Below are 15,110 nucleotides of genomic sequence, written 5' to 3' on the forward strand. Positions count from 1 at the left end.
GAGAGAGACAGATGAGCTCATTGATCCAGTGCTCTGAGGAAACCTAACTTTATTCTCCATTGGTTACTTTTATTTGCTTCTTTTTAGAATTCTTTCAAATTTAGAATACATCATAAATGTCATCTTATATTGGGAAAGGCCAATAGTTTTGAACTAAAAGCAATGTCTGTCATACTGTTTAAAATCATTTTGGAGAGATTATAGAGAAACATTCCAACTTCTCCTTTCGCTTTAAAACTTTTCTTATAAGGGGATAATTTAATTAACCAGCTGATATCTGCTTATAAAACCTCATGTATGTGTACAGAAGATCAAATTTGGGTCACTTAATAAAGACCAGATCAAAAACAAGGAAATCAGATGAAAAAATTACTATATGCTAATAACAAAGCTTTTTTTTTTCAAAGCAATAATATATATACTATAGTACCTAGATAACGCCATTAGCACTGTAACCACTAGGGGGAAAATAAAAATGGTTGTTTAATTTTTTAAAATTAGCTTTATTTTCTGGATATAATAATTAACATCTAATTTGTTATTTGAATTTTTATTCTTTGTTTAAAAAAAAAAAACTTTACTATAGAATAATACACCAAGTGAGTCTCCCATTGCTTCACTAAAGCAGGGTATTAAACTAAAATGTCCATGTGTGTAGTTTTATATCAGTTTATTGTGATTTTTTTTGTCTCAAGCTATACAGGACTTAATAATAATAACATTCAGTACAGTTGAAAATAGATATATTTCAATGTTTCCCTTGTTTCAACAGAACGGAGGGAACAAAGTGCTGTAAAAATCAGCTTTCCAATCTCATCTCATTTATGTCCCAGTATATTTTATTTCTTTCCTAATGAGGCTGGACGCGGTGAAACAACAGATAGCTTTTTATTAGTTAAAATAACTCCAGTTGTGGGTTTTTTTGTTTTGCTACTATTTGGAAACTCATGGCAATTATTACTAAACTGTAGTTGTTTTTGCTTACTGGCTGCCAAGCAACTTGTACTGGATGCCATGAAAGCCGATCTGCTGACAAACAGACCTGAAAGTTTTACAGCAAAGCACCCATCAGAATGAATAATTCATGCAAACATCTGGTGCTCTGAATTGCAAGCAGCAATGAATAAACCTTGCCCTAAAAAAAACGTACCCGACGAGCACAAAGTCTGTTCACAACTTAGATGGAGGTTTAAAAATATCTGTGAAAGAAAGAAAATATCAATCAATTTCTTTTTGCCCACATGTCTAAGAGACAAAATGCATTTCATACCAGAGCTGTTGTTACAATTTTAAATTTAAATCAAAAGCAAATAAAAACATATGCAACATTTTTTTGCGTATTGCCACATACTGCAATTTACAATGCCTTAAATGTTACTATTAATCATTTTAAAGCTATCAGCAGACCTACTACAGGTTTCCTTCTAGAATTAATTCATAGTTATAAGCCTCTGATGAAGAAAAGAAACATCTCCATTGCAGCACAATTCTGCCACCACCATGTTTTGCACAGGGAATGATGTGTTGTTTCTTTTGATTCAACCTTAGTAGGCTTTTAATAATTGCAAATAGAGAAACATTAGTTGTCAGAAAATGTGGAATGAATAGACAGATATATAGCAACACCTTTATGTGGCTCAGAGAGTTGATAAGACAGCAGCTGTGGCAAGAACTCGCAGCCTAGTGTCAGACGGAGTCCCGCTATGCAGAATGTTAATAGCAGCTGGAGGCTGAGGGCCTACCTCTGTCTGCTGCTCCCAGGGATCAAAACTAGACTGGAACTAATGGATACATGCACAGCCAGATATGTTTCATATCAGATATTAGATTTAATCTTAAAAGAGTTTTCTTGAAAAATAGTTTTATTCCCTGACGTGCCAGCTAATCACATCATAAAATCCACCTTGTGTGTGTAAATGCTTGTTTGATTTAGTTCAAGTGTTTTTGTATTACTGGAAATCCGAGGGAGATAGCGCGGGTAAAGGTTTCAGTTGACGTCAAGTCTTTTAGAAACTGCACACGTCTCCCAAACACACAATGTATACAAAGCAGCGAGAGAAAGGAATGTAAGATCATGGGTCTGAGTCTCTGCACTTGTTTTGCTCGAAAGGAGGATTATGTTACTCAATAGCATATCTTAGAAATCACTTCCACGTTGATGTTGCTGCTTGTGCTGCTTTACTTTTGCCTTACTTTTGGGTGGTCAGTCAGCCAGCCAGCCTGTTTGTCCTTCTTTGCCAAGGTTAAATACTTGCACTGAGGTCTGATTACTTACGCCATATCTTTGGCACTGCCTCGCGATTTCAAGGCATTGTGTTATCTTGAAAACTTCAGAGCCTGGTCTTTATTGCGATGTCAGGCTGTACAGGAAAGCCCAAGGGGAAGATCCAGTTTCTGTATCCATATTTGCTAGTCAATCAGCTGTCTGCTGTCCACCTTGTAAATTACTGAGGTCAAATATATATCACAAGATCTCATCCTCACAAAAGTTCACTGCAAAAATGAGGAATTTTACGTTTAGGTTGAGAAAATTCTTATTATGCTGATCTCAAACTAGAGCATAATCTACCCAAGCGTTTTATCTTTTAAATGTCGCTCTTTTAAAGTAGGACAGCACAGCCCTGTTATAAAAAAGACAGTGTAAAAATATTCAAAGCTTTGAAGGGATTTTTTTTTATATATATATAATTTTCCATATTTAAAAATGCTAACTGTTATGCATATCTTTAGAATTGTATTTATTGATTTACATCTGAATAAAGGGAAAGTAATAAAAAAAATCCCTAGTATGTTTATATTCAGCTTGTTTTTGTTCATTCTTCTCAATCAAACTAAAACATCAAAATTATTTCAGAAATCATCCAACTAGTTAGCTCCTGTACAGTATGTATTAAATCTCAGTAAAAATCCAGCTGTTCTGTTCAGGTATTACAGGTTTGTTAGAAAATATAAGTGAAAATTAGGCGTCATGGAGACCAAAGGACCCAGTTGACAGGTTTAGGATTGTGTTATGGACTACTGGAGGGCATGCTTGGGTTATAAAACATTAGAAGCTTTAAATAACTGTCCAGCTATAAGTGGTACATTCCACAAATCATGGCACAATGAGAGGGACCAGGAAGAAAATCATAGCCGTGAAACAGCAATAAGAAGTTTCATTTGTGATGAACTTTGTAGGGAAGTCCGCATATGGAAGACGGTTCTCTGATAACTTTTTCACAGTATCAATGTGTGGTGGTAGCTGCAGGATTTTTTCTGAGGGTCATTTCAGGCTTGGATATTGAGGATATTAGAGCTGATCTAAGGAGAATGGCTGGAGCAAAATAAAGGAGAATCAAAGATGTATCTTGTGAGCCTCCCAAAATTTCAACAGAACATTGCTGGCGCTCCAAGGGAAAATTTGAAACAACGCGAACATCTCCAGCTGGAAAAACACAGAGGACGACAGACATTTTTACTGACGAGGGTTTGTCAATATAAACATCTATACAAATTAAAAATATTACTATGATCAACAGATTGAGAAGGACTTTTGGAAGAAAAAATTCTGTCACTCTTTGCTGAAACAAAAAGACTTTGAAAATTAAAAAAACAGTGTTTCTACTTCTACATGTTGTGTGGTGTTATAAGCACGCCGTACACATCCCCCTACAGTCGACCAGAATATTAGGTACATGAGGAAAAAGCTGCAAATGCAGTTTTCCACATGGACCTTTGTGTGTCGAGCAAACAGCAATTTTAAACGTGATATTTGGTTTAAATTGAAGCATATTCCTGTGTAAGAACGGCTCAGTCCAAATCTTCAGTTATTATTTAAGAAGAATGAGCAAGATTACTCTGTAAATGCAGAAAGTTGGTGTAGCAAACACACTGGCAGAAAAACAAACACACTCTGCACTTGTCAGATAAAAAAACAAACTGTTCTTTTCATTTTATAATCATGCAGTACACGTATTTTGAGTCAGTGACTCAAAATTACTTAAATGGGTATAGCACTTTGACAAAGCAACTTATCTACCCATAGCTATGCCCATATGAATATTGTATTATATACCAATAATAAGGCAACACCTTTGAGTGTTCTAATTGTTTTTTTTAGCTATCTAGAATTTAATGTCAACATCACAGAAACTCAATTAAACATGATTTTGATTAAATGCTATGCAAACATTTCAGTAAATACTTTTATATGCTTTGTGTTTGTTTTTAGAGCATAATTTGCACCGGGAAGATGAACTGGTATCCTGACCCTGAAAACATCCACTGTATCCAGTCATGTGAGGTAAAAGCAAGGGAGTTTTGGACATACAACATTGTTTTCCTTTAAAGTATATATTTGCTCACTAAAGCCAACACTGAAAGAAAACAAAATTCCATCCAAATTTCAGTCTCACCAAGGTTTTAAGCTCATAACAGCATCTGTTGTAGTGTAGACTGATTGTTTTGCCAAATACCATGATTCACTAGAGTAGAGTGTGCCTGAATTAGCATTTTTATCTTCTGCCTGTCACAGATTGGATATTTTTAGAGCATTTTAAAATGTGAAAAACAAAACTGTAAAAAAGTGAGACTAGTGTGGATTTACTTTGGCATATATCTATGGTATTCTGGAACGTATAAGATGTCACCTTCAAAGAGACTTTAGTTCCTCTTTTCATTCTGTGTTAATCCTGATAAGTAGAGGTTTTTGTTTTACTTAATTAGATTAAACCATTTTTTAGAAATAACCTCATTAGATGTTGTGGCCCCGGCCAAACCCTTCCAGTAATACCAAACATGAGGCAAAACACACTCTGTCCTTGTTGTCATCACTACTTAAAGTACTGGAGCCAGTGCAATATGGTTCATATTTCACAAAGAAAAATCTCATGCTGAAACTGATATCCTCGCATTGTACTTCAGAAGAATCCTTTTAAAATATATCCAAAGAGCTTTCCTTCCAGAGAGTCTAACGTTTCCAAATGTTTCTGTGCCTGCCAAGCCTAATGAGTTATCTGATAAAGGAAAATGAATTGATCACTGGATTCTGTTAGATATGGAATAATTATTTATCCTGACACAATGTTTTTAAATTTTTCTGCTTTGGTTTAAAAAAAAAATCACAGTGCATCCAAGAGCTGGTCTTTAGAGAAAGGATTACTTCCTGTTGTGTGACACTCTGGCACCATCAGTTTTCTAGTAAATGTATGGATATTTGTAAAATTCTACAATTCAACTCCCCCAATCATCCCACCCTTTAAAAAACAAACAAGAAAAAGAAATTTAGAAAAATGTAAAAAAAAACCTTGAGTAACTGAAAACCAGTCTGGAAGCCTGTTCGCTCATCTTCCATCTGTCCTTCCGCCCATCCATCTTCTACTGCTTTTCTATCAAATAAAATGGTTCTGATGCTTCTTTAAAGCATCTATGGGCGAAAGGTCAGGTACAACCTGGGCAGGTCATCGGTTAATGGCAGAGCAGCACTGAGACACACAAACATGTACATGCAACCTGACAATGTAGGGCAATTTAAAGTCAATACTTGCATTGATCAGTCCTTTTATCCATCAAACATTGGTCCCTCTATCTATCTGTCTTTTCATCTGCCCAACTGTTCTTTTATCCATCCATCCATACATACAGTACATACATTCATCCATATATCCATCCATCCATCCATCCATACATACATACATACATACATACATACATACATACATACATACATACATACATACATACATACATACATACATACATACATACATACATACATACATACATACATACATACATACATACATACATACATACATACATACATAATTTGGTTTGTTTTTCCCATTCATACAATTCAGTTCCACAACTCGTGCAGCAATCTTTAGTAAATAAAAAGCTGACTCAATGTAAAGTCTTTGCAAATTAGCTAAGAACTCTTTATTCGCCAAACAGACCTAGGAGTTTTCAGTCTATAGGGATTTATGTGACACAATTTGGATCATTTACTCAAGGCTTTGTATTTTGGCACTACTTGGACCCCATCATTTCCCGTATTGTACTTATAAGTGGCTTGGATCCGATGCCAGGCTTCCTGCACCCTGCTCATATATATTTTCGTTAGTGAGCCACCAACTCCTGGAATTTGTAGCAATCTTTATTCATTATATCATTTATTATTATTATTATTATTTTATTTATCCTTTATTTAACCAGGTAATAATAACCATTGAGATTAAAAATCTCTTTTGCAAGGGAGACCTGGCCAAGATAGGAATCAAAATTACATCACATCATTACATACGTACAAACACACATACCTAAAAGCCAAATATGCACTTACAATAAAATTTCAATTAAAATATTGACATGTGAGGGAGTCCAACTCAAAAATGTATATATTATATTATTTCACATGGACTAATTTGCCGACTCTGGAACAAGCAGTTCCTTTTTAAAACAAAGGATAGAGGCATTGGTACTTTTAAGTGAAATGGTCTAACGGTTAGACCATTTCACTTAAGAGTACCAATGCCTCTATCCTTTGGTTGGTTAGACTCTAACCAACTTGACATTTAAATTTTTAGTATACTAATCATAAAATAACAGCAATAATGTAATTCATTATTTACATTAATATAGTAACTTTTAAGATGACAACCAAAAATATTTTTTTTATCTTTTCATAAATAGGTGGAGAACAGGAAGCAATGTCTCTGCAGTGATCTAGGAGTCTTCTGTAATTAGAGATTAGACTGCTAAATATATAAATATTTGTAGGCCATTTTTAGCAAAGGTTTCATGAAAATCTATTTTGTTTTCTTTAATTTAGTTGGAGATTCAGATTCTGTGCCCATCATCTTCCTGTTTGTACAATGTAATTAGTGCAGACAGACTGGTTTAGGTGCCTTATCCGTTTTCAGCCTCCTCTCAGTGCAAATTGATCCCTGCCTGTCCATCCCTAGGAAAATGTTCTGGCTCCACCACTGGATGTGCCTCATGGCTGCTCATATTTTTATTCACCGAGTTTCGTAGAATATGGGGGAGGTTTGGCAACCTTTTTTAAATCAAATTTTGAATGTAAACAGGTAGCGTTCTCAACAACATTCCCCAGATTTGAACTGAGTCTGGGGACGCTTAACTCCAATGTTGTGCGCAGTCTATCACACACTAAAGTACATATACCCTCTACATGAATTTTATTTTCTGACTTCTTTGGTGAATTACCCCAATGTATGAGCAACCTTTAAGTGTTGGAGATTTTAATATTTATATGTGCTGCCCTGTCAAGACTCTGAGGAAGGACTTTATTTTTTTTTTTTTTTAATTTATTGGACACTTTTGGCCTGATTTAATCAGTGAACAGCACAATCCATGACAGTGTGCATGCTTTAGACCTTGTTTTGCCTTATGGTTTAATTTGAAAATCTATGATTCACTGTTCTAGGATTACATGCCTGTTTTATGAGTTTTTTTTTATTTTCCTCTTAATCATTTGATTAAACCCTGTGTGCTGGCTGCCGAGTTAGTAATACTTCTGTTGCTTCTCATTTCTCTGCTGTTTTTAGTTATTTGATTTGAAGTCCACAGGGTGTTCCTCAACTGAGATTTTAGAAAAACATTTTACTCTTTAGTGAAGTGCTATTTTTAATTTGGTTTGACCGATTAAATCCAGACAATCAAAACCCAGATTAGAGCCTTGGTTAACTTACCATAACAGGTCCATTAGACAAATAGTTGAAAAATGAACTAAAGTTGAGAAAAGATAAATTACTCTCTTTTGAGGCACTGAGAGAACAGTTTAATCAAAAGGCTATGGAAGATGCTAGAAAATATTTTGAGATTTTTTTTATTCAAACTCTCATAATCCTACCATTCATTTCAATACAATTAACACTGCTCATAATGGCCTTGTTTCCAAAGAATCCTATATTAGTTTTGGACAGAGGTGTCAAGTAATGAAGTAGAAATACTTCGTTATGAACTGAATGAACAAAATATTCTCATTGAATACTTTGTTCTGTGCAAATTTAAATGTGCTGAAAACAAAATCAAACAAAAATTATCAATGAAAATCAAATTTATTAACTAATGGAGGCCTGGATTTGGAATCGAACACAAAATTAAAGTGGAAATACACACTACAGGCTCATCCAACTTTGATGTAATGCCCTTAAAACAGGTCAAAATGAGACTCAGTATTGTGTGTGGCCTCCTTGTGCCTGTATGATCTCCCTACATTGCCTGCACATGCTCCTGATTAGGTGGCAGATGGTGTCTAAAGGGATCTCCTCCCAGACCTGGACCAAAGCATCCTCCAACTCCTGGACAATATGTAGTGCAGCATAACATTGGTGGATGGATCGAGACACGATGGCCAGGGGAACAGGCAGGCCAGTCCATAGTTTCCATGCCTTCATCTTGCAGGAACTGCTGAAACACTCCAGCCATATGAGGTGTAGCATTGTCCTGCATAAGGAGGAACCCAGGGCCATCCGCACCAACATGTGGTCTCACAAGGGGTCTGAGGATCTCATCTCGGTACCTAATAGCAATCATGCCACCTCTAGTAAGCACATGGAGGGCTGTGCAGTCCTCCGAAAAAATGTCACCCCACACCATTACTGACCCTCTGCCAAACCGGTCATGCTGAAGAATGTTGCAGGCAGCAGATTGCTCTCCACAATTTCTCTAGACTGTCATGTCTATGACGTGTGCTCAGTGACAACCTGCGTTATCTGTGAAGAGCACAGGGTGACAGTGGGAAATGTGACTATCCTAGTGTTTTCTGGCAAATGCTAAGCAAGGTGTTGGGCTGTGAGCACAACCCCTGTCTCCAGACGTGGGGCCCTCATACCATCCTCATGGAGTTGGTTTGTTACCGTTTGTGCAAAGATATGCACAGGCCTGCTGTCACTCTGGCAGTGCTCCTGCCAGGGCTTCCTTACACAAAGGCAGAGGTATCAGTCCTGCTGCTGGGTTGTTGCCCTCTTATGGTCTTCTCCATGTCTCCAAGTGAATTGGCCTGTCTCCTGGTAGTGCCTCCAGTCTCCGAACACTACGCTGATAGACACAGCAAGCATTCTTGTCTCAGCTCGCATTGATGTGCTTTCATGGATGAGCTGCACTAGCTGAGCCATCTGTGTGGGTTGTAGAGTCCAGATCATGTTACCAGGAGTGTGAAAGCACCACCAACATTCAAAAGTGACCGAAACATCAGCCAGAAAGCATAGGTACTAGGGTTGTCACGATACTAAACTTTTCAACTCGATACCGATACTAAGTAAAATATACTCGATACCCTTTTCGATACTACAAGAATAAAAACAAAGACTCTAAAATTCAACAGAAATATTTTCATTATTAAAAAAATACAAGAAATAAATAATAAAAACAATAAGAATAATATTTTGAGGTTGTATGCTGTGCACAATATTAAGCAAGCTTGATAAAAAAACTTACAAAATTAAAATTAAGTGTTCCTTCCTTGGCTATGTTTTGCAGACATAACAATGACACTGGCCAAACCAGTTAAACAAAAATAATTCTCAGCTGCTGCACCTGTTACAAAAAAAGTCTGAAACTGAAAAATGCACAGAATTATTCAATCACACAGTGTTCAGAAAGTGCATTTTCCACTATTCTGCACTTTAGATGGCTGTATCGATACTTTTGAAAATGAGTATTGTATCCGGATACAACGTTTCAGTATTGATACTTTTTTGAGTATCGATACTTTTGACAACCCTAATAGGTACTAAAAGTGGCCTGGGGTCTCCGTCTGCAGAACCACTTCTTTATTGAGTGCCCCTTGCTAATAATTGCCAATCATTTCCACTTGTTATCTATTCTATTCGCACCACAGCATGTGCAATTGTCATTCAGTGATGCCTTCTAAGTGGAGAGCTTGATTTCACAGAAGTGTAATTTGGTAGAAGTAAGATTGTGTTGTTTACGTGTTCCCTAACCCTTCTTTGAGCAGTGTACATTTATGCATAGTTATGTGTTTTTGCAGCACTTTGGTCGGCTTTTATGCTGTGCTCTAGAAATAAAGTATGCTTAAAGAGGGGCTAAAAAGCCTGCCCACATCCTGGTGGCCTGATGGCCTACTGTATGTATCACAGGACATATGGAATTCAGATACAGTAAATTATTTTACATTATTATTTTATTCACACTCTATTGTTCATATTAAGTGAACTATAATTTAGCCTAATTAGTTAAACATTTTTTAGGCCTGGAAGACACTATTAAAATGTTATTTTCAGGCTAATTTTCTAAGATGCCAATCCTTAACCTCTTACACCCTAAGGGGGTATAAATAAATTTCTGCCTGACAAAAACACACAAAAGTAAATAACTTATAGCCTCAAAGCTATAAGATTTAAGAAGAAACTTTTGGTACGTCTGTAAAGGTAAGATGTCATAGAATGGTTTTCTGGTGTCAGCACCATTGTAGCTTTGACCCTGCCTGAACTATTAGGGACAAAATACAAAATATTTTGCATTTTTTGAACCTCGCCAAAATTTTCTTTGAAATAAACATTGCAAAACACTACCAAAATATTATTTATAGCACAAAAAAGTAGTACAGACTTTCAAATCTAAATGTTGTGTAAAAATATACCAAATTTGGACTCAATCAGATGAATCATATTTATTTTAGAATGGTATTAGTGAGAAATTTCTTAGGCGGAGAGGCCATTTTGGCACATTTATCCATAAATGTCACCAAACTGTGCCAAATATGTTTTTTTACATCAATACTGGGGGTTTGGTAAAACTACGAGGTCATGTAGCAGCTGGACCCACCGGTGGGTCCGTAGGGTTCTAGGGGTTAATACCGGTTTTTTTTTTGTCTTTTACAATGCAGTGAAATATATGGGTTAAAAAAAATCTCTCTTTCTTTCTTCCTTGCACCTTCTTTCCTTGTTCTTTGCATGAGGAAGATGCATTTCTTATAGGACAATATGTTGACTTCTAACATTGTGAAGGCCCACTTATTATGCCTTTCAACAGTGAAATTTTAGCAATAGCTTTTATTCTGATCTGAAATCATAAAGCCAGATAGTTTTGATTTGGCATTCATCTTCTGGGTTCAGAGAGGGCTGAAACTATGGATGGAACACATAAACTGTTGATGTCTCACGGTATTAAAATATTCTTACTACCTGCCAGCACTACATTTTCCCTTCAAACTTCCCGTGAATGTTGCTAGGCGAAACAATTGCTTATAACCCACTCCTCCATTACAGCTCTGTAAATTATCCAGGACCACATGTGTTGCATGTGATCTATGCCAGATCTCATCCAGATGCCATTGCTCCCTTTACTTCTTTTGCTGTGTGTCTGGATCCACGTTGAAAGTGTGAGTCAACTCAAGACTCCTTATCAGTCTTTGTAGGACTGCCAAAAATTAGAAAAAAACTCTGACTCTAGGAAAAGGCTTTATCAGAAAGAAAACACAACTGTTTTGCTCTAAGAAGCACCTTGAGAAAAATTCTGGACAATTCGAGCAAGTACGTTAAAGTGAGCTATTACACGGATCAGCTTCTGCATCATTTCACATTAGGCATTTTTGCAGGGAAGGGGGATAGATGGTCGTTGAGCCCTAAGAGGACAGTTGTTCTGCTTGCACCTTCATCACATCATGGAGAACCTTTAAAGTAACACTTAATTCAATTACAATAAAGAATATATTGAAATAGTGACCAAAAAAGAATCATAAACAACTGAAAACCACTGCATCAGTTTCACTTATTTAACTCCAGTTGGTATTAAATGCAGTTATGCTTAAACTTTAGAATCTCTACATTTGTCATTTGAGAATTTTTTAAATATATTTTCCTGAAAGACTCAGATAAGTTGCATTAAAAAGAAAAGAAATGTACTTTTTATTTTAAGATAAAACCAGTCAGAAAAATAACTAAAATCTGTAAACAAACTTGTTTATAGCACATAATACAGTAGAAGAGAGCCAGAGTCCCTGCTACATTTCAACACATCTTTTTTGCCTCTTAAAGAATATTAAATCAAGTTTTCATTGTCATTATGATAAATTATGAAAAGTGTGTATTACATGTGCATTTTCTAACATGTACATGTAATACACGATATGATTAAAAATACATAAAAAACTAAGAAAGAGCATAATTCGAGGAAACTATAAATAAATGTAGAAACATGAAAGTAGATCTACATGAAATGTGGCATGAAGTATTTATAATTTTACATAAAGTGCAAATTTTAATGAAATTGGCTCGAGATTTATTTGATTTTCCGCTGTGAATTTTATTGTCTGCCTGCAGGGGCACAACTGTCTTTGCAGCACTGAGAAACTGTCTTTGAGTCTATTTGATTTTAATATAATGTTACTGAATCGTTTACCTTATGCACGTGGAACAAACAGTTAATTCTCTGGTTGGGTTGGATCTGTAGCAATGCGTGTGGCCCTTTCTTTGGTGCAGTATAAACAGAATACAGATCAGGAAGATGGCATCCAACAATACCCTGTTCTGTCTTTTACACCTGTGCTAAGTTCTTAGTCCTAATGTGCTGTGCAGCCCTCAGTCCACACTGCAAAACTGACGTGTTCAGTTGTGGCCCTTGTTATGACAAGCTCAGGATCACTTTTATATGTTATTCAGTAACTTCACATATATCAAACTTAAGTTTAGAAACAACAGATTTTTATTTAACTATACTAGCTTAATTTTAAATGCCTGCAGCATCAGTACAACTGCTGCAGAAGCCTGGATTCAGCCAAAATATTTATTTTTTCCTCAATAATGTGTATTAAAAATTGAACGTAATGTTCATAGATCTAATTGTACTTGCCAAATACCTTCTACACAGAAGGTTATTTAAAGTATTTCCCTGCTTATATATTTTCCGAAAGGACAGCTCTTTGAAAATTGCCAGAATGGTACGTTCTGTTCCCATTTGAGTCCTTTTAATAAAGAACAAATATAAATAATGCACTTTTACGTTAACTTTTTTCATCTGGCATATGTTGCGCTGCCTTTGTTTTTCTGAAAGACTAGTCATAAAAGATAATTCCATAATAATTTATATTTTTTTAAGATTAGGCTTAGTGCTGCAAGTAATGATTATTTTGCAAATCGAGTAATCTGTTGATCATTTTTTTTTTTCGATTGATCGATTAATAATGGATAGCAAAAGGTTCCTTAAAGAAGTTTTTTCACCAAAATAAACTAGGTAAAAGTAAAACTTTTCCACTTGATTACTACATAGAGCACAATGATAGAAGAAAAAATATTTTAATCTTAAATGCAAATGTTTTATATATATTTTTTTTAAGAATTTTGATATAATTACTGCTCTAAATGGGTTACTCTGTCAGTTAAAGGCATGTTTTACAGTCTCTATGCATCAGTTAACAATGAATCGATTACTAAATTGTTGACAATTATTTAAATAATCGATTAATCATAATTAATATGATTAATTGTTCCAGCCCTAATCGGGATAAAGGATTTAAAAAAAAGAAAATGTTCCAGCTGAATATTGGCCTATAGATCTATGCCTCGTGCTGTATTGGTTTCTACTGAAGTTACGCCAAGGTGAGGGCTGCTAAGGGCTAGAATGTCCATCAGTAGGCCATGGAAAGAGGCAAAGCTTTATATGCAATGTTCTGGTCCCCAGTACCATAACCTGCAATGAGAAAGAGCAAGAGGGGGCAGTTTTTGGGCCCTCTTTCCAAAGTTGGAGGCTTTCTCAAACTCAAAAGGACCAGATGAAATGTGAATATCAAAGAACGTTATGCTCTCTATAAACTCAACCACTCCCTCTGTAAGCAAAGAGGTGTGTTCAATCTTCCTGCATCTCCTGTATGAGACCCACCACAGTTGTGTCACCTGCTAACTTCACAACGCTTTTGTTTTATGAATAGCAGAGCAAATGTGCATGAATAGTGGGAGAAGGACAGGACTGAGAACACAACGCTGTTGCATGCCAGAGTTTAGGATCAGTGGGACAGATTTGATTTTTGCTATTCTTAGAAGAGCCACAGTGACTTCCTAATTAGGAACAAGGTGGGGCAATAAACCAAGGTTGTAGAGCTTTAGGGCCAGCATGACTGGAAGGATGGTGTTAAAGGCTGAGCTGAGGTCCATAAAAAAGCATCCTAATTGTCTCCTTTACAGAGATTTAGTTTGTAAAGAGCTCACCAAAACCCTCAGATCTGGCCCCTGTTTTTCTGTGAACTAAGAGCTGACTGCAGTGACCACCATAAGAGTGACACCAAGATTCTCCTTCTTTTCAGTTCTTTAAAAAGCTGTTTATGAGGCACTGGCATTCTTTAATATGAAGGTAACAGCTGCCAAAGGAGTAGAAGTGGGCAGTTGCATGCCTTTTTAAATTGCTACCACATATTTGCGTCATCTGTTTAACCACGTTTTGTTACAATATGTGGTGTATTTTGGCAATGTGATCTGGAATGTGTTTTTTCGGCAGGGAGCCTAATATTTCATTTCATATATCAAAACTCTATGTTTCCCTGGCTTTCAGTTGCATTTTTTTCAGCTCTGAGCTGCAAAATAGGGCAGTTTCTGCTGACCCTACCCCAACTGTAGGAGTAATGCTGCATTGGCAATAAAGTTAGAAAATCCTAAAAAAATGCTTTAAGCCGAACAAATCCTGATAACACGTTAAATTCTAGTTGTAAAATACGTTGTCATAATTTTTAAATGCAACTTTATAACATTGCCTTGCATCAGCTGCAGTGATCTATGTTGGCTGATCATCATCCATAGCAACAAAGTAGTTAAGAAGGAAATCGGTGAAATCAGTTTAAAATATTATTCCTTGATTATTTTGTAGCAGTTAATGTTTGGAAGCTAGAACAAATATGTTAGAATTCTAAAAATGTAATACTATAGTAGATTCTAAATTAACTTTAATTGTTCCAAAGTAAAACATTTAACACCTTATTCTTTTAGAGTGATTACATTTGAAAGCTCTAGGAATCCATGGAGCGCCCAAGCAGGTTCAGAGTTCCATGAACCCAGCAACGAGCTCAGACAGACACGCTCAGATGGAGACAGGCGGGCCTAGTGGTTGAGAACGGAGACAAGACATATAACCAGCAGAGATTGCCAAACTTTAAAGTGGTT

General features: G+C 36.1%; 1 protein-coding gene across 1 annotated transcript in view; it reads left to right on the top strand.

Moving 5' to 3' along the window:
* Positions 1-15,110, top strand: part of pappa2 (pappalysin 2) — a 90,371-nt gene that overhangs the window by 57,414 nt on the left and 17,847 nt on the right. The window contains exon 25 of the mRNA XM_038300496.1: positions 4,211-4,282. Coding sequence (XP_038156424.1) covers positions 4,211-4,282 — 72 coding nt within the window. The remainder of the gene's footprint in view (positions 1-4,210; positions 4,283-15,110) is intronic.

The sequence above is a fragment of the Cyprinodon tularosa genome, unplaced genomic scaffold (genome assembly GCF_016077235.1).
Source record: "Cyprinodon tularosa strain WSP-4 unplaced genomic scaffold, ASM1607723v1 ctg45, whole genome shotgun sequence".
Lineage (NCBI taxonomy): Eukaryota > Metazoa > Chordata > Actinopteri > Cyprinodontiformes > Cyprinodontidae > Cyprinodon > Cyprinodon tularosa.